The sequence below is a fragment of the Myotis yumanensis genome, unplaced genomic scaffold (genome assembly GCF_028538775.1).
Source record: "Myotis yumanensis isolate MYYU_CA2020_CCGP unplaced genomic scaffold, mMyoYum1.0.hap1 SCAF_16, whole genome shotgun sequence".
NCBI classification, from domain to species: Eukaryota; Metazoa; Chordata; class Mammalia; order Chiroptera; family Vespertilionidae; genus Myotis; species Myotis yumanensis.
The window spans coordinates 41481257-41501305 of NW_027223767.1; the positions used below are offsets into that span (position 1 = coordinate 41481257).

At 47.3% G+C, this 20049-nt stretch overlaps 2 protein-coding genes across 5 annotated transcripts in view; one reads left to right on the forward strand and one right to left on the reverse strand.

The window, feature by feature from the left end:
• The first annotated feature begins 5063 nt into the window (after positions 1–5063).
• On the forward strand, positions 5064–16458 carry ANKRD40 (ankyrin repeat domain 40). Of its 3 annotated transcripts, XM_070394883.1 has the most exons (6): positions 7486–9552; positions 9642–9725; positions 10849–10997; positions 11381–11869; positions 13190–13371; positions 14072–16458. In XM_070394883.1, the coding sequence occupies exons 1-6, from the start codon at positions 9524–9526 to the stop codon at positions 14216–14218; spliced, it is 1080 nt and encodes a 359-aa protein (XP_070250984.1). In that variant the 5' UTR covers positions 7486–9523; the 3' UTR covers positions 14219–16458. The 3 variants fall into 3 exon arrangements, with proteins under 3 accessions (XP_070250983.1, XP_070250984.1, XP_070250982.1); XM_070394882.1 differs by lacking the exons at positions 7486–9552; positions 9642–9725 and adding an exon at positions 5064–5227; XM_070394881.1 differs by having other exon boundaries at positions 7488–9725.
• Positions 16459–17955: 1497 nt separating this feature from the next.
• The window catches only part of ABCC3 (ATP binding cassette subfamily C member 3), a 40920-nt gene continuing 38826 nt past the window's right edge, over positions 17956–20049 (reverse strand). For both annotated transcript variants that reach the window (XM_070392881.1, XM_070392879.1), the window contains exon 31: positions 17956–18537. In XM_070392881.1, the coding sequence (XP_070248982.1) occupies positions 18429–18537 (109 nt within the window). In that variant the 3' untranslated portion in view covers positions 17956–18428. The remainder of the gene's footprint in view (positions 18538–20049) is intronic.

Consider the following 20049-nt stretch of genomic DNA (forward strand, 5'->3'; position numbering starts at 1 on the left):
TAAGGGGTTGTATCCCCTCCCTAACCTCAGGGAAAGATCCCCACCTGGGAAAACAACCTTTCTCGGAGAGGTGACCTTGGTTAAAACACATGGCGCTAAAGGGAGCAAACATATTAAGAACAGTATGCTATATATGCCAGGTCCATTGAAACATATGCTGTGCAGATGTTTCTTTCCTGCAGCGACTGTGTCAAGCAGCAAGGATGGACCGGCTTCCGACAGTTAGACATGAGCAGAGCAAGGACGATGGGCTAGGTACAGAAACTCCCCAGGGCGGGCAGAAAGCCCCAGATGCCTAGCAAGGGGCGAAACTGGGGAAAGGAGATCCTTGCCCTCAGGGTGGCCTGTCCTTCTCTAGCATATCATTCACTGGTCATGTGGTTTTGGACCCCAGATATTTTATATCGACAGGCAGGCAGTTTAGACCTCCTGACCTTTTCCTCCCTTAAGAGGACAACTAGGCCTCAGTTATACCTCAGCTCTCAGGCCCAGAAAAGCAGCAACAGCCAAGTGATTCCGTGGCTGCCTCAGGACCAGCTACATTGACTAATGACCCCCGTCCTGGACCGACCAATCCGTGGAGACCAGGACCCTGAAAGAGCACACCTGGAAAGCTGATGACTATTCTATTAAGTCCCCCCCCCCTGAGATCTCCCCTAAGATTTCCACCTGCAAGAAAGAGATAAATATTCCTCTGCCATTCCCTTTCCCCTCGCCTCCCCCCACAGGCAATTAACCCCTATCCTTGAAGGGACCCCAAGAGGCTTGCAACCAGGGGAGCAATGGGCAGTGGCACCTCATACCAGGTAACCCCCTGAACCTGTCTCTAAGGCCCCCTTTTCCCTGACTTCTCAGTGAGCCAAAGCAGCCCAGCCTTGGCTCTCCTGTTGCTTCTTCTATGCCCTTCCTTATTTTACTATCCTAAGTATATTTTTGCTGCCATCATTGACCCAATAATCCCTTGGCTCGGTGCTGTGCAACCTTTCCCTTTGGATATCCCATTCCTCATCCCCTTCCCTTAAATAATTTCGCTTTTTCTTTATCCACCATCTGAGATGGCTATTTAGCCTGCCCAGGTATCGCCACGTTAACCTTTCAAAGGCCTCATCCCCAGTACTTCAGAATGTGACTGTATTCAGAGACAGCGCCTTTAGAAAGATGGCTAAGTTAAAATGAAGCATTTAGACTGGGCCCAAGCCAATGTGACTGGTGTCCTTAGGGGAAATTTGCGATGAGCCAGCGATGAACACAGAAGAAAGATCACGTGAGGCTGCAGCAAGAAGGCTATTATACGCAAGCCAAGAAGAGAGGCCTCAGGAGAAACCAAACCTGCTGACATTGATCTTGGACTTTGAGCCTACAGAACTATGGGAAAGTTCCTTTAGGTCAGATACATTTCTTACTCATCTGTGTGTTCCCAGATTCCTGCCTAGTATGTAGCAAGTACGAGGTGTTGCAACTTCCTTTCCAAGGTCACCAGCAATCTCCTTGTGGATAAATCCATTCTATACTTTTTAGTCCTCTCTTTCTTGCCTTTTCAGCAGCATTTGACCCTGGAGATCACTCTCTTTCTGCCAAACCCTCCCACTCCTTTGCTTTCCCCCTTACTATTCCAGCTGCTCCTCCTCAGTCTCATTTGAGGATTTCTCAAATGTTGGCTATTCTGAGGGATTGTATCTTGAGCTGTCTCCTCTCAGCACTCAATACGCTGTCTTGGGGCCATCATCTCCTTTCCCATAACGTCAGGTAGCACCCTTTGCTGATGACAGCCAAACCCAAATCACTAGCCCAGAATGCCACACCCATATACACAGCTATTTACCGGGTATCTCCACTTAAAAGAAAGTCAGAAGAGAAAGCACAGGCTCTGGAGTCTAGCTGCTTGAGCTCAAAGCCTTGCTCCCTCACTAAGCTGTATGGTATTGGGCAAGTTACTTACCTCTTTGTGCCTCAAATAATGATTAGTAATAATGATAATGATAATGATGGGGCTGTTGTGGGTACTAAATGAGATAATTCATATGCAGCACATAATGTAATGCCTAGCAATCCTATATAATAAAAGGCTAATATGCAAATTCTCCCCTCGACTGGGAGTTCACACAGGGGGTGGGGCCAGCCGGACAACTGCCCGAGGCCCCTCCCCCCGCCAGCCCGACCTGATCGACCCCATCGGGGTGGGCTGGCAGGACCCCACCCATGCACAAATTTGTACACTGGGCCTCTAGTAGTAGTAATAAAAGACCTTCAACAGATTCAAAAGTGAATTCATCACCATACCTGAGACTTTCTCTTCATTCTTTTTTGTTGTTGTTGTTAAAATATATTTTATTGATTTTTTACAGAGTGGAAGGAAGAGAGATAGAGAGTCAGAAACATCGATGAGAGAGAAACATTGATCAGCTGCCTCTTGCACACCCCCTATGGGGATGTGCCCGCAACCCAGGTACATGCCCTTGACCGGAATCGAACCTGGGACCCTTCAGTCCACAGGCTGACGCTCTATCCACTGAGCCAAACCGGTTTCGGCTGTCTTCATTCTTTGTCCTAAATCTCAGTAAATGGCAACACTATCCACCTAGCCAGAACCCTGGGTGCTATCTTTGTTTCCTGACCACCACTGCCCTCCTATCCTCTTAGGGGCTCTTCCTGGGCTTAACCTTGTTGGAATATACCTGTGACCCATGAAGTGTTTCTGATGTCCAGGCTTGACACATATTCATTCATTCAATCCATAGAACAGTCCTGCAAAATAGGTGCTATTATTATCATCCCTATTTTGCAGATACAAAATTTGAAGCACAGAAAGATTTAGTAACTCATCCAAGATTATATGAGAGGCAAAGCTGGATCAACCACTATGCCATATGCCATAGTGTTTCTGTTGTAATACTGACCACATTCTGTGGTTTCCCTCCTCTCCCCTGTTAGACTATGTGTTCTCTGAAGTCTCTGATTTGTTTGCAACAGCATCTTCAGTGACTAGAACAGCGCTCAGCAAACGGTGCCTGCTTAATACACCCAGGGAGCTGGATAATCCCTTAGAGATAAGAAGAGAATAAAAAAATGGAAAGCAAAAGAATAGCCATTGGCTTGCATTCAGTCATGGCCAGGATTAGAGATTTTGTTTGTGGAGAAGGTTTTTGTTTTTATATGTGAGGACAACAAGCAAAGATTGAAGTTAGAAGTAAGTAGAGGATGAGTTTAAGGAGATACTAATATTCACAGATTCACCAATTATAGGGCACATGCTATAATCCTTTTAAGGAAGAGAAATTTGATAAATAAATTCTTATAACAGGAATTCACAGTCTTCTGAGTGCAGTCACTACCGAATTTTTAAAAAAATATATTTTATTGATTTCTTACAGAGAGGAAGGGAGAGGGATAGAGAGTTAGAAACTTTGATGAAAGAGAAACATCAATCAGCTGCCTTCTGCACAACCCCTACTGGGGATGTGCCTGCAAGCAAGGTACATGCCCTTGACCATAATCGAACCTGGGACCCTTCAGTCCTCAGGCCGATGCTCTATCCACTGAGCCAAACCAGTTAGGGCAACTACCGAATTTTCACAACTGCATTTTAGAAAAAGAGAAGCTACCACCTACTTCCGTGTTACTCAAATTGTGTTAAAGGATCCAATTTCAACATCATGCAAGGCAGTTCAGGTGACGTATCATGCTGGATCTGAGAAAATTTAAATTGGGGGACAAATAAAAATAAATAAAAAGCTCAGAGTTCCAATTTGCCCTGGGGGTCCATTTAAGCCTGCCGTTACCATCACCTGGGGCACACTGTGTAATGTGTGGATTCCACCATCACAATAAACAGACAGGTTGTTTTTCTTTAACAGTAGCAAGAAAAATGCTTGCTGTGCGGGCCCTGGGCAGCTCCAAGGGAGGGAAATGAGAACTCCATCCCTGGGTTTGTCCCTTCCTGTTTCAGCTCCTCTCTTTGTTCATGCCTTCCTCCTTTCCACTGCAGGGCCATTTCCTTAATCCTCCTGACCCCATCTGCAAGGTGCCCTCGTGTTCCACACTGGAAAACCTCTCAGAGGCACCTGCGCTCAGCACAACAATGATTTTATTTTTCACCCGCTGGGCGATAAAGCAGGGCCACGCGTGCGCAGAACCTTATTAGATGGACCAGGCAGAGTCAGGCAGAAAGAATCCTGTTTGCATCCGCACCATAGCTCTCCCTGAAGCTCCAAAAAGCCTCTTTGGTGGACTTTTCTTTCTTTTTTTCTTACATGGCCTTCATGAAGAGTAACTAATTATGATTTATAAGCCGTAATACATGGCAGTTTACAGACTCGAGGCACAGTATACATATTTACCCTGAAAGCCACGCTAGAAGACATCCCTGTTAGGAGAAATGAGATGTAAAACCACGGGGCAATTGAAATAAATAGTCGAACTAAATGGTCCAAGCACTGTCAGAAGAAGAAAGAGCCCTGTAATCTATCTCTGCAGTGACGGGCTTATAATAATAGGATCGTTTTCGGCCCATTTCCCCATCCTGCTGGGCAAGAGTTGGCTCAAATAACGAGAAAGACTCAAACGACCTGGAGGGGGAAAAACACACACAAAAACCCAGCAATTATTTGTGATGCCCGGTAAACAGCCTGCGCCAGAGGATCAGGCTTTCCTGGCTCTCAAACATGCATTTCCCCCACTTTCCACGCGTCTGTCTTCCCTGGAGCCGCCGGGCTGGGGAGGTGTCTAAAAATAGCGCATGAATCAGGGCAGCAGACCCTGCGCAGCGGTTACGTAAACAGGCGGCGCGGCCCGGACCCAGGGCGGAACGGAAGCGATCCGGGTCGGCGTTGTTACTCTGAATAGGGTCCCCCGGAGCCGGCCTGCCGGAGGCGCTGCCGGGGCGGACCACTGGGCCCGCGGGGCAGGGAGCAGCAGGAGGGCGGCGGGCGGCCGGCGGGAGGGAGCCGAGGCCCCGGGCCGGGCGCGGGCGGGCGGCGGCGGCGCGAGCAGGGCGGGCCAGCCCCGCGCTCTCCCCATGGCCGGGAGCGGGCGGCGGTGGCGGCGGCGCTGACGGGCCCGGGGCGGGCGGGCGGGGGCCTGGGGCCGCGGGGAAGATGAGCGCTGGCCTAGAGCAGAAGGAGCAGCAGGAGAGGCTGCGGGAGGCCGCGGCCTTGGGGGACATTCGGGAGGTGCAGAAACTGGTGGAGAGCGGGGTGGATGTGAACTCTCAAAACGAGGTCAACGGCTGGTAAGTGGGGAGCGGGGAAGGCCAGGGCCAGCGCCGCGGGCCGGGCCGTGGGGCGGCCGCCCGGGACCTCGGCGACGCCAGCGAAGGCGCGGCCTGGCCCCGGGGCCCCCGAGGTGGTGCGCTCCGGAGGCCAGCACGGCCCCCCTGCCCGAGGGAGTCGGGAGCGCGGAAATCCTGGCCCACGTGGTCTTCCCCGGGCAGCGCCCCCGCCGCCTCCGCATCCCCCTCCCCCCCCCACTCGGCCTGAAGGGTGCTGGCTGTGGTTCTCGCGCTAATTGGGAGTTCACCCCAATTCCGGTGTTGGATTGTTTTGCCATAGGTGCTCCTGCAGAACACGTGTGTAGAGCCAAAAGCATAGATGCATCTTATCAACTAGCACGATTTCTTTTCTCACGAGCAGAAAAGAAAAATCACTTGCACCGCTGTTCTGCTCCGTTGTCCCTCTGCAGCAGTGATTGCTGCTGCCTTCAGCTGCCTGTTGAGGGAAGACTCATTCATTTATTCTTTGGAGTGTTTTGCTTTGTCTTCCTGTTACAGTTTCAAATAGAGAATTTGGTCTAAGGCTTTAGATACTTGCCTGCACTTAAGTTCTTCCCGATGAAGGAAGGAGTCATTTTGAGATGTGCTGGTGGTCCAAGGTTGAGTGTTAAGTTACTGAATGTGTTATTCTGCCCTCTTCACGTTTAAATTTTTTTTTATTTGATCCTGCCTATTGTGCTAGCTCAGAGTTAAAGTTAAGTTTGCAAATGTTATCTTTTAAAAGTGGAATCCTGCATTTGGAACTGAAAGGAACATTGGAGATGGGTTCCTCCCCAGAGAGTAACTTGCCCTCAACACAACTATTAATGTGATAGCCAGGACCAGACCCCACAAATCTATCTCCCTCCTTACCCTAAAGAAAAAAGCGGGAGCAGCTGTTGAGATTGCCAGGAAACAATAGCTACAGCTGCTTTGTTTAAAAGTGTTTGCGGACGAGCTTGCTGTTCTGTGTGTGCCTTTCCTGAGCGTTTCTGGGCGGTCCACCAGCTGGGAATCCCTGTTCTGGCCCGGGGAGGCGGCCTTGTACAGATGAAGGAGCCTGGGCTCGCCTGCAGGCTCTTCTTCCTGCCTCACTGTTTGAACTTATTAGAGTCACTTCATTTTCCAATTATGTATTTCAGGAGAGTGTTGTAAGCGTCTAAGGAGATGAAGCAGAATATAAATAGCTGAGCTTGCTCAGCAGCACACACGAGGTTCTAAGGGCTTTACATGTATTATGTCATTCACAACTACACGGGGACATGGCTTCTGGTATTCTCTCCATTTTACAGATTAGGAAACTAAGGCCCAGAAAGATTAAGTAATTTCCCCAAGGTCGTAAAATTGTACTGCCTAGTGGAGCTAGGAAATGAACCCAGCCTCGGACTCCAGACCCTGCTTTCCTAACCAGAGTGCCCGCCACATAACAGGTGCTGTTTAGAAAAGGAACTATAGGCCCAAGGTCCCAAGGACAGCAAGCTAAGACTTTATTGCAGTTTAAGCCCCTCCCAGAAAGGTGACTGTTAATCAGGTTAGGAATTTCCTCATCAACACGAGTGAGGCTATCTACCTAGTACAACGCCTGCTGCTCCCAAAGAAAAGTGCACTTGTCTGAAAAAAACAATGATCCGTCCTTGTCTTACATCAGCAACTTTCTGGTCCTGCTCAGTTTCTGCCTATTAAAAACCTTTCATTTTTTTTTTTTTACAGCTTCTCAGAGCTTCCTTCTATTTGCTAGGTGGGATGCTGTTCAATCCTGAATTATTTTTAAAAAATTTTAAATTGATTTCAGAGAGGACTGGAGAGGGAGAGAGAGATAGAAACATCAATGATGAGAGAAAATCATTGATTGGCTGCCTCCTGCACGCCCCCACCCCCCCACCGGGGGTGGAGTCTGCAACCTGCGCATGTGCCCTTGACCAGAATCGAATCCTGGACCCTTCAGTCCACAGGCTGACGCTCTATCCACTGAACCAAACTGGCCAGGGCAATCCTGAATTATTTAATAGAGCCAATTAGATCTTCAAATTTACTCAGTTGAATTTTGCTTTTTAACAGTACTCAATATAAGTTGAATCTGAAGTAACCTGAAGAAGCTTCTCAGAGATTTATTGGGACAGATGTCTAATCGCCGCCTCAAACTCAAGGTGTCAAAGGTTGAATTCCTGGTCTGCGCTCATCCCCTAATTGCCCCAGGCCTGCTCCTCGGGGTCCTCATCTCAGCGTCTGAGGTGCTCAGGCCAGAACCCTCAGTGCCAGCCTTGCTTCTGATCTTTCCCTCACACCCACAGCCACTCAGCCGGCGAATTCTGACCACTTCTCACTGGCTGTACCACTACATCTCTGGTACAGAGCTGCCATCATTCTATTACCTGGATCATTGCAGTGGCCTCCTAACTAGTCCCCTTGCTTCTACCCTGATCCCTGACAGACTTCAACATAGAAGTCAGAGGGATCCTAACTTAAAACGTAATTTGCATCATTTCACTCTGCTCAGGACCCTCTAATGCAGTGGTTCTCAACCTTCTGGCTCTTTAAATACAGTTCCTCATGTTGTGACCCAAGCATGAAATTTTCGTTGCTACTTCAGAACTGTAATGTTGCTACTGAATTGTAATGTAAATATCTGATATGCAGGATGGTCTTAGGCGACCCCTGTGAAAGGGTTGTTCGACTGCCAAAGGGGTCATGACCCACAGGTTGAGAACCGCTGCTCTAATGGCTCCCATCTCACTCTAAGAGCCTACGGAGTCCTACGGTTTCTACTCCTGTCCCCCGATCCTCCCTACCCCGATGCCTCATCTCTGCACTTGCCCCTGGCTTTCTTCATTCTGCTCTCGGCCTTGCTTTTCCTCAAACATGAGGCACAGCTCTGGTTTAAGTCCTTTGTGCTTCCCTTCCATCTAAAATGCTTCTGCTTCCTCACCTCCTTCAGGTCTCAGCTTAGATGTAACCATGGTGATCCTTTCCTTGGCTCCTCAGTTTAAAACTGCACTATGCCCCTCCCCTACCCCTGGCATCCCCTACTTCCTGTCCTTGCTTTATTGTCCCGATAACACTTCATAACGCTTCAGAATAGCAAGCATACTGTTTGTTTTGCTTATTTATTTGCTGGCTCCCTCAGTTTCCTCATCTGTAATATGGAAGGAACATTGATAATAGTACTGAACTCGTGGGTTGTTTAGAGGATTAGATAAGTTACTATCTGTATTGCTTTTAGACCAATGTCCAGCATGGGAAGCATTATATCTGTGTTTATTTTATGAGCAGTGTGCTGAATAAAGATTACCTAAGAAAAAACCAAATACTTCCTCTCTAGCAGAATGGTTACTGCTTTCAGTTCTTAGTTGCTCAGTAACCACAGTTTCAGCACTGATGAATGATGCCCAGGGCCTCTGGTCTGAAATACTTCCCAGCACTAATAGGATATTCTGACTGGAAATTTAAAGCTTAGAGAGTTGAGGTTCAAAGATAGAACTCCCACGTCGACTATAATTTAAGTGTCATGCATCTCCCTTGGCTTTAAGGAACAAGTATAATGGCTCAGGAAGAATTTGAAAAGATTGCCTGGTTGCAGTGGCTCTGAGTTATGACTGCCCAGAGCCACACAGGTCTGGACTGTAGGTGATTAGGGCACAGGGCTGGGGGGCCGTGCTGACTTAACCCCGCTTGACATGGTGCTACTTTAGTTAGCTGGTTTGTCCCAGAGTATCAGACCCACTGGCAGTCCATTACCTCCTTCCTCTCAAGCTTGTCATGAACAAGTTTGTCATGATTTACTACTGGCAAGTGAGCACTTATTTCCAAAGGGAACATATTTTTCTCATCATGCTCCATTCATTTTTGAGAGCTGCTTATTATAATTATTTACTTTCCAAGCCTATGCTACAGACATCCACACACAAACACACCGTTGGCTGCAGTTTGCCCAGAATGCATTGGATCCTTCTACTCCTAGCAACACCTACCTTGTTCTTGGCTCACTCATTCAGCAAATATTAATTAAGCACTTGTATATCTAAGTAGACCCTTCCTTGTCTTCGTGGAGCTTATGTTGTAGAAGTCTAGATCAAGACTCTGGCCTTATTTTTCCCAAATTGGTAGTCATATCGTCAAGTGCCTTAAAGGCACTTGAATAATCTAATTCTAATGAATCTATTGTAGAATGCCACTCTGGTACCTCAGTGGAGTTGCTCCCAGCCAGCCAGACAAGCTAGCTTTCTGTAAGTCATAAATATCAGGGTACCCAGGGTAAAATCAGCTTTTTCCTGGAACCAAATGAACTTTCTAGATATTATATTTCCCAGGTGAGTGACCTAATTCTCACTATGGTACATATGTTCTATTCTTTTCCATACCTGTATTTGCCTATAAGCTCTAAAGGTATTTATCTCAGTTCAATTAGAGAGTTGGTGAATGAGGACATTTCAAAACAGTGGGAAAAAGTCTTCCTTCCAAGATATTCAGCTTTGACAATTGGGTATGAATTTAGTAGCTCTGAATCCTTTCATTTCTGTTAAGATGGAGTATTTGCTGGCATGCTAATTATATTTCTATACAGTGTTAAAATAACAGCCCTTCAGTGTGTACATACCCCTATGTGTACAATATTAAAGAATTAGTTTTACTTAAATGACTATGGTGGAAGAGTTCTTGAAATTTTGGTGGTTGATGTACATTTTTAAATGCCTTAGGAATTAAAGTCTGTGCAGAGCCTTACATATAAGCAGATGAGGGTGTGTTTGTAGCCTTCTGGAGAGAACAAGAGAAGCCAACATTTTTAAAAATGGAAATTTAGCCCTGGCTGGTTTGGCTCAGAGGATAGAGTGTTGGCCTGTGGATAGAAGGGTCCCGGGTTCAATTCCGGTCAAGGGCACATGCCTGGGTTGTGGGCTCGATCCCCAGTAAGGGGCATATAGGAGGCAGTTGATCAATGATTCTCATCATTGATGTTTTTCTCTCTCTCTCTCCCTCTTCCTTCCTCTCTAAAATAAATAAAAATATATTTAAAAACAAAAATGGAAATTTGGAAGCCCTTCTTTTTGTGAGTGTGAAGGAAAGAAAAAGAGGAAAAGATTCAGACAGGAATATTCTGTATTACTAGTAATCATTTTAGTGGCAGAGCAAGCTTGTAGATACAAGATGGTTATTTCCCTGATAATATTTAATCTTCAAGTGATAATTGATGCATATGAAGCCAGTTTCCATAGTCCCTAAAACAGGAATGTGCCAATATAAAGATATATTTTAAAGAGATTGGTACAATCAAATGAGCAATACTGATAGACTAACAGTCAGCAGTACCATTAGAGTTATCCAGCCAGCCAGCCTGTCAGCCTTCTGGAAGCCATTGAAATGAAAGCTCCTAGGACAAATTAGTTTCTCCCAAGGGCCAGCAATGAAATTTAAAAATAAATTTTAAGCATAGTAAATATTTTGATCATCTGCCTTCTGTAAAGAAAAGTTGAGATTACTAGCCTGGTTTCCTGGTCCTAGCTGAACTCTTGCATATATTTATTTGCTAACGTGTAGAAGTTGAAATCCCAAATCACCTCTCTTCTTTTTAAATTACTCTCCCCACCCCCTCCTTTTTTTTGGGACAGGACCTGTTTACACTGGGCCTGTAAACGCAATCATGGTCAGGTGGTCTCTTACTTGTTAAAATCAGGAGCCAACAAAGAGATTCTTACCACAAAAGGAGAAATGCCAGTCCAGTTAACATCAAGGAGAGAAATCAGAAAGATAATGGGAGGTGAGTCTGAGTTTTGGGGCAGCTTTTGATTTAAGACGGCTAGTATTTTGGGCTATATTCTTTTTTTTTTTTTTTGGCTGTATTCTTTATGCGATTCAAGCAACCAGTCTGCTTCTAAAAGCAAAGACTGTATGACTGTGCCAAGATAGTAATTCTATGTTGTTTCTGGGAAGGTAGGCATTATAAGTTTTTTAATCTGTAAAATTTAAGATGATAAAAACGGTAATCATAAACCTAATGAAATATTCTTTTTCTTGAAGAGGCACAGAACACTGACCGTGGAATTCTGTCATATACCAAAGCACACTAGGTTTCACAGGACACTCGTTTCTTGCCCATTTTTGAAGGACTATGTCTAGGTTCTGTGTTGTCCTCTTTTTCAGTGGAAGAAGATGATGATGGTGACAACCTCCCCGAGATGAAGAAGGAGTCAGACCTGCCCTTTGTTCCCAACTATTTGGCCAGTCCAGCTTTCCCTTTTATCTACACCCCCGTGGCAGAGGATTCGGCCCCGCTGCAGAATGGGGACCCCTCCACACCCCCTGCCACACCCCCTGCTTCACCCCCTGGAGGCGGCTCCCCTGCATTGCTCCCCCCTGGCGACCCTCCCCCACGGGGGGCCTTTCCGAGGGACCACACCTCTTTGGCGCTGGTGCAGAATGGGGATGTGTCTGCCCCCTCTGCTCTACTCAGAACACCAGAAAGCACAAAACCTGTTTGTCAGCCACCCGTGACTCAGAGTCGATCACTGTTCTCTTCCGTCCCGTCCAAGCCACCAGTGTCTCTGGAGCCTCAGAATGGGACATATGCAGGACCAGCGCCAGCGTTCCAGCCATTTTTCTTCACTGGAGCATTTCCTTTTAATATGCAAGGTAACTCCTCATCAGCAAGCGCCTCTGCAAATGGGCAGGCAGTATCCAGAGCTCCAGAGCTTTCCTTCCTGGGTTTTTGGGGGGGAATGTATTTATGTTAAGTATAATTACAGATTTACAGAAAAGCTGCAACACTAGTAGACTAGTAAGGAGCTCTCTTTCCTCAAATTGTTTGCCTTTTGCCCCTTTACCCTGAACTGTTTAAGTGTGTATTTCCTAAGAATAAGGCTAGTCCGTTACATAATTATACACAACACAATGATCAAATTTAGGAAATGTAACCTTGATATAGAATACTGTTTTCTAATCCATAGTCCATACTTAGATTTTGTCAGTTATCTCAACAATGCCCTTCATAGCCATCCTCACTCCCTCCACCCCTGCCCCTGCCCGTGCCCCTGATCACTCATACATTTAATTATCATGTTGGTTTAGTCTCCTTTAATCTGGAACATTTCCAGCCTTTCTCTATCATTGTGGACCTCAATGTTTTTAAAGAGCTCAGGCCAATTATTTTGAAGAATATCATTTCCTGTCATTGTCTATTTACTAGTTGGTATTCTACTGTAAAGAAGGGCTTTCTTTTCTCCTCCATTTATATCAGCATGAACGCAGATTCTTATTCTATTCATTGGGTTATAATCCATTGCTATTACTTTAATGTTCAAATTATGTCACATTTGCCCAGAGGGCGCTTCTTTAAGCCAGTTCTTGTGTCCCTTGGACATGTCACATCCTTCCTGGACCACTACCTTACTCTCTTGTACAGCAAGATGTTTACTCCCAAAGCCAAGGCTCCTCCCTTGGTAAGGTGCACTGTACTCAAATCATAATTATACTTTAATTTTTATTAGTAGCTTTTTGCTCTTTTACTGCACTTAATACAAGGAATTTCATATTTCATCAATACCTTTAGATCCACAATTGTTAAATCTTTTTAGAGTAATTCATGTACCATATCTTGCCTGTGCCTTCTTTTCCCCTCTCTTCTCCTTCCCTGCTTATATGTAATTTAACTCCCAAACCCATTCTTAAGCCTTTACCTTCTTAGTTCCAGCAGCAGAAATAAATGATCCTCTGTACAGTTGTGATGGTTGTCCCCTCCCCAGCCCACCTCCACGCCCCCTTTTACTTTAGAAGCACACACAGGCTTAGGTGCAGGAAACTGCCTGCAGAGCCAGAACTGGGCTTGAGCAAATCTTGCTGGTGCCTTGCTTTTCCTCATTGGGTGGCACAAGCCTCTTCTGGAAAAGATCTTAAATTACTTAGACTGATTATGCCAGAACCATCCATTAACATTTCTCCCTCTTTTTTTCCTAGAGCTGGTGCTCAAGGTGAGGATTCAAAACCCATCTCTTCGAGAAAATGATTTCATTGAAATTGAACTAGACCGACAGGAGCTCACCTACCAAGAATTGCTCAGAGTGAGTTGCTGTGAGCTGGGTGTTAATCCAGATCAAGTGGAGAAGATCAGAAAGTTACCCAATACTCTGGTCAGAAAGGTAAGGCACGGCCTGCTAAGCCCGAGTGGTTAGTTGCTTTCTGCATTTGGAAAATACCCAGTTTCCTCCTTGGTTATGAGTCATAGTTGAAGAAATGAAGATAATAGAAAAGGAGAGAAGGGTTGTTTTCCAAATATAATCATTGAGCTTTCTTTCTCTCTACTGGGTCTATAGGGACATTGGCCTTTTTGGTTTTTGTTTGTTTCTTTGTTTTGTGGCCTTTTTGAAAGTTGTAGGATCCCAGAAAGAATATTCTGATGTACCATTCACGTTTCCATTCAGTTGTTTCTGGGTGGCTCTATAAGGATTATCTTAGTGCACCATCAGAATGAGGTTAAATTACAGGGCAAATCCACATGGATGCATGTGTGGTCCTCCCAACATCTCTGGGTTTTTTGAGCATCAGGCTCTGCTTCTCAGAGCACGTGAGTAAAACTGATTCCTGCATTGCCTCTCCCTTCAAGGTGTGCTCATCCGATAGCAGCTGCGGCTAAGGACTTCCGCCCTTCCGACCAGCTCACGCCCCTGGGCCTTTCCTGCACTGTCACTGACAGCCTGCCCCAGGGATTTTTGTTTTTGTTTCTGTTTTTGTTTTTAGGCTTTAAAATGAGCCAAGAAACTGATATCAGTTCAACACAGCATACCAAATAGAAAGAGACAAGTGGCTCCTCTTAATCTGATTAACCTATTTTTGTTTTAGGACAAAGATGTTGCTCGACTCCAAGATTTCCAAGAGCTGGAACTGGTTCTAACAATAAGTGAAAATAGTTTTCTGTTCAGAAATGCTGCATCCACACTGACAGAAAGGCCTTGCTACAACAGGAGAGCTTCAAAACTGACTTACTAATGCCGCAGGGACTTTTATCACTGAGTATTGTGACAGCGCGTCACCTCTGGGCCAAGGACAAGCCATTGATCTCAATGCCTTGGATGCCGGAGGGCCGCTGGTGCCACTGAGTAGTGTACACTAACATTGTCCTGCCCAGGTGGGAAGCCCCTGACCCTCAAGCAGTGGTGCCACTCTTCCAAGCCTCTTGGTGCACAATAAACCGATTGCTCAACGCTGTGAACAGTGAAGTGGTCTGGAGAGGCAGGAGCCGGCGGTTCCATATCCAGTGTGTTTTACGTGCAGCATGTGAGAGAGCAGTGCGCAGTGCTGAGAGAGTGAAGGCTGTTTCTAGCCACTCCTGTTGACGGTGCACCTGAAGGGCCAGGATGCGCTCGGCTTGGTGTTGCACACTCACAACTGTCCTCAAATGTGAACCGACTCGAGGAAAACGGGAAAGCACAGGTGCTGGACAGATGGGTTTTAGTGTGGCTTGTGGCTGTGAGGTTCCATATAACATATTTATAATGTTACTCAGGTGAAAAGTATTTAAGGATACAGTTATCTAATTGTAAATATGCTGTTAACCAAAAGAGCTTCCCCTCCCCCCACTTTTTCCTTTGTAAACATTCATGACTCCTCTGTCTCCAGTCGGCCATTGCCAAGCCCTAGACAAGCACCTCTGCATTCACTTCCCTTTGTGGTCACTAGAGGGCTCTCCGATGCCTTCCAAAAGAGCAACCGCGGTTTTTGTTTTGTTTTGTTTTTTTTAACTGAAGTGATTCCTGCCATCTTCGTGTTTAATTGCACCATATGAGAAGAGCACAAACATTGCCTGTCCATGTTCTCTACTTTCATTTTCCACTAGAAATGAAAAGCAGTTTTTGAGACTGAATCTGTTGCTGTTTTAAAGGTTATTGTAGGAAACTGAGCTAAAGGAGTTAGGATATTTATTTTTGTATAAAAGATAAAGATTATTTTGAAATTATTAGGATTTTTACACAACTCTGAAATCTGTTGCTTTTGTAAACAAATTGTTTTATCTTAGGGATCTCCCATAACCCCCACCAATCCAATACCCCCCAAAAAGGCAATTGCAAGTCTACCAGGCTTTGTTCTGAAAAATGAAAAACAAAAAGTACACACCTGATTAAACTCTTGGACATGGCATAATAATTTTTAGGAGAATGCATTCAAGGATTCTTTTCCTTCAGTGTCATTAATGTGAACAGAAAGCCACTGTCTTGTTGAACAAACAGCTTAGCTTCAGATGTGAGAAGGAGCACATAGACAGGAGAGCAGGGGTTTGAAGCCAGCTGTTGAAGGGCACCCTGCTGTCCTAAGAAGCTTTTCCCCATAGTGCCTATAGTTTCCAAAGAAACTTCACTTCCTGTGTTAACTTTATTGGGTGGAGAGAGAATGTGCAGATGTCAGGGGAAGAGAATGCGGTGCTAAGATGATGGCCTCCTGCTGCTGCCCAAATGCTGAGCTGAGGTGGAGGTGTTCGCAAGGCCAGCTTCACGGAGTCACCGTTCAGGGACCGAATGTGTTTCAGCACTTGCTGATGGTGACTTACCCTTGTACAGTGTTTGCATGGCAGAGTAAAGGTTACTTACTACTCCCTCTCTCTGAGGTACTTTAAAGAAGAAACCTCCCTTGTGTTGCAAACCAATCAGAAGCTAGTTTATCTAGACATACTGACCTCTCTCCCCCTTTCCTTTAAAAAAAAGTTTAATGATAAGATTAGTTCTATCCTGAAAGAAATAAATTCAGTATTAACTCATGTCTAAGTGACTGGAGTTAAAGCTTCCAGCCGTCCAGATCAGTTAGCCATTCAGAAGCAGTGGAGGCCTCGCTTGGGGGTGACCTACAGAGGAGCAGCTCCGGGCTTTTCCAGGGCTTAGGAACAGAGGGAGCCAGGGGCTGCCGTCTCAGGTGAGAGATGGGCCCTACACGGGTCTCTTCTATAAAGTCCTCTGTGGTCCAGTGACCTCTATGTATGGCCGTAGAATAAGACTGCACAGTTGCTGGTAGGTGAGTCTAAAGTCTTAATCTATGCATTCAGAGAAATATTTTTATATGCTCTGTGTAATTTATAACAGGGTTTTTCTTTTTAGCTCTGTTACTGTGAATTCCCCCCTCCTCCACTGCATATTTAAAGCATGTGTTCATTCTGTGGGCAAACATTCACTGAAGATAATTTTCTTTGTGCATTGCTGACTGTTCAAATATAACAAGTATTAAAATTAAATATTAACTGACCAAGCCCATATTCTTTCATTTTGGCTTCCTAAACAGCACTTTACTTCTACTCATAGGGGGTTTAAATGGTTGGACAGTCCCAGGGACAAGACGCTGTGGAGGAAGCATGGGAGGGACCGCTCCCTACCTGAGCCTCCTGCATCCTGCTGCTGTGGTGCTCACGCCCTGGCAGTGGCGCCTGGAGACAGATATCTTGTGCGGAGTCTTCCCTCCCAGTTCTCAGCAGTCAGCTTCATTTCCCCGGAGTAGCTGAGCCAGCTAGATGGAGGTCATCCTATTAACTACATTTTTTGATTATTCTATTTACTTCACACAACTGAGCCTCTCCTTCGGGCTGTCAGCACCTGTCTTGGCCTCAATGAGCTCAGAAGCAAACTCCCTAGACAGGAGAGGAAAATACAGCTTTACACCTTCATATCTTCAGCTGAGAACGATGCTGAACGAACCTGCATTTCTGTAGGTTTAGGGCAGCTAGAGCCTCACAAAGCAGACGTCAGGCCAAATTGATCTAATAAATCAGGGTGCATAGCAGAGACCTTTTCTTAGCACCAAGCAGAGGAAGAATAATATGGGCATTTGTGCTTTCATACTTGCTTTATCACAAGGATGGAAGTCTTCTTGCATACACTCATAAACATCCTGAGCCAAAAGAGCCTGCCAAAAAAAAATTGTGGTTAACCTTTAACAAATGGTCCTGTAGCACAGGCTGCCCCAAGGCACAGAGCAAAACCAGATCAAAGGAGGCCTCTCCACACCTCCTGCAAACCATTCAGGGTGGGGGGAGAGGACAAACCGTCACCCACAACCAGTCACATCTTACCAAGGATGAAGACTGCGGAAATGAAAGAGGAGACCAGGAAACTAACAGAGAGGAGAGATCCATTCCAAATAGAAGGTCTTGTGCAGGTAAACTGACCCACAGGAAATAAACGGATGGTTTGCTCAAGAAAGCAACCCCCCCCCTCGTCTCCTTTACCAGCCAGGGATCGGCAGGGCTGCCTGCGCTCCTCCCACATTCAGCTTCGGCCCGACTGAGGAAGACGGATGGCTCCGAGCCGCACTGGCCATGGAGACCTGTCTGGAACAGACTTCTAAAGGAGCGAGGAAATGAAGTGCCAGGCACTTCGCAGCCCCTAGAGAAGCGGGCTTACAGGTCTGAGGGATGACATAAACGCGGAGGTGTTCCCAGCAGCTGTCCCAAGGGGCCTCAGGTCAGATTTCAGGGACTTCATTTCTCACCTTTTTATAGTATCTGCACAGCAGAGCGGGAACTTCTGGCCATTTCCCAGTGAATTTTGGCTGTGAAGACAATATTTCCAGCCCAAAGCTCTTGGGTCTGAAGTCTTCAGATAATTCCAGCCATGTAGATGCATGCTGAAGTTCACCTCCGCCCCTCCCCCTTCCTCCCCGCCTCCTTCCGAGGCCCTAACCCCCACCCCCGCGACCGGGCGGAGACAGCCTGCCCCGAGATGCGTGTTAGTGACCACGCAGCTTCATTTCCCCACTGCTCCATTTTTAATGGATTCAGGCCAGCACCCCAGAGTACAGGACTCAGTTCTTAGGGACGGCCTGACCTGGCAAGCTTCTGTTTCAGGAGGAAAAAGCTTTATTTTTTTACAAAAAGACTTCAGAATAGAAACTATGAAAAGTCATCCAGGGATAGGGAGGTTGTTCCATGAAGTGATTGCAAGCAGTGTCGTGGGGACGGAACAGGAGACTGGGAATCAGGAGATCCGGGGACTGGTCTGGGCTCTGCCTCAAACCATCTGTGACCTTGGGCGCGGCAGGCACCCCCGGAGCCTCGCTTCCTCATCTAAAGCATTTCGCACGCTTATCCCCAGGAGCGCTTCACAGGAGCAAAAGTCTAACAAATGCCCCCGGCTACCAGGTTTATTCTGCAGACATAGTGGTGTCCTTTTCCTTTCTGAAGAAAACCAGGTCAGCCAGGAGGAAATCCGAGGAATCTATGTTAGGCAAGACCAGCATCTCTGGCCATCCCATAGAAGATGCCTCTGGCTGCGATGAGGTTGGTTGGAGAATCAAATTCAGCGACTGTCCCTTTGTCCAGCACCAGGACCCTGGCCAAAAAAAAAGAAGCGGTCAGGTCTCCGTCAGCCCAGACCTGGCCCCGTAGCCCGACCCTGCCCTTCTGGGTACTGCTCAGGCCCTGCAGTGACATGCCAACCCTCCCCTTCAGTCAGCCCACCCGGCACAGCTGCTACGCCCCCTGTGCACACTTGCAAGGCTGGCTATTTTAGCTGCTCCGTTTGCTCTCCTGGCAGATGAGGCGGTTTCTGGGATCAAACACAAGGTTCCTATTCATCTCTGTGGGCCGGGGCTCCGAAAACCTTCCCTAATGAGCCTTTCTCCTGGCCAGGGTCACAGGACTGTGCATGGGGGAGCCATGGGCCTGTGCGCTGGGCCCTGTGTGCTTCCACCTGCTTTGTGCCAACTCACAAAGGCACACGGCGGGAAACCGGGCTGCAGCGAGCCCTGACACTGGAATCTGGGGCTGTGGCTGCAAACCTGGCTGCTGCTGCTGGGTGGATCTCCCCCACCCACACACACACAGTCGGACCTCGGCCTGGGGTAGGTAATCACCGGGTGCACCTGGTACAGGGCCCACAGGCTGGCTCCCAGGGTGAGGCGGGAGTGGGAAGGGCTCTCCCAAGCCTGGGGAGATGCCCCTGGGTGGGAGGGTGTAGAACACACTCTGTTTCCCCACCTATGGGACGCCCAGAACATGTCCTGGGAAGGAGTGTGTCTGGGGACCTCACTGCCACTTCCCATACGGGAGCCCTGGAGACTGCCCTCTCCCTTCTCATTACATGTAGGGTATGGGATGCTTTCCCCTGGTCCTAGAAGTGCAGCATAGCAAGGCCTGTCCCTCTCTGCCCTCATCGTGGTTCCACCGTCTTCTTTGCTCTTTGCAGTTCAGCCTCATGTGCCTTCCTACCTCAGGGCCTTTGCACATGTTGTATCCTTGGCCTGACATTTTCAGCATCCTCCCTCTCCCATCTCCTCCCCCACCTCCCAACTCCTACTCATCCATTAGGGCCTGGCTGGGGCTTCCCTTCCTTAGGAGAGAGAGTCCTGGCTGCCCTGGGGAAATGGGCTTCCTTGCGCCCCCACCCCACGGACCCCTGCTGCCTTCCCGCAGGGTCTAATTACATGGACAGTCGCATGGGTATTCGATTAATTTCTGTCAGCCCCACTACCACTCCCAAGGTCAGTTTGAGCCTTCTCCCCGCAGAGCTGCTGGTGAAACCATTCTCATTTGGGCTCGAAAAACAGACTTGCTCAGCCAAGCCCTGTCTCTTATCTGGATCCAGGGCCCAGCACTTCCTGCCCACCCTCCCTTCTCTTCTCCAGTGGGGTCCTGGATGGAGTGGGGAGTAGGGTGGGGCAGGGATGGAACAGACAGCTAGGGCATTCTCAGCTTGGTGCCTAGGCGCCTGGGGCTGTGTGGGGACACTTCTGACACAGGGACCACAGCTGCCCATGGCACCATCTCCCCCTGCCCATGCCCTGTGGGCCTGTGGGTGTTTATTTTGTGAATGAAGGTGTGGCTCGCACCTTCCCCCTTCACT

Coding starts and splice junctions, on each gene's coding strand:
- ANKRD40 (XM_070394881.1), top strand. CDS start 9,574: ATGGTACATATGTTCTATTCTTTTCCATACCTGTATTTGCCTATAAGC. Junction 9,726..10,848: donor TATTCAGCTTTGACAATTGG/GTATGAATTTAG, acceptor TTTTTGGGACAG/GACCTGTTTACACTGGGCCT. Junction 13,372..14,071: donor CCAATACTCTGGTCAGAAAG/GTAAGGCACGGC, acceptor TTTTTGTTTTAG/GACAAAGATGTTGCTCGACT.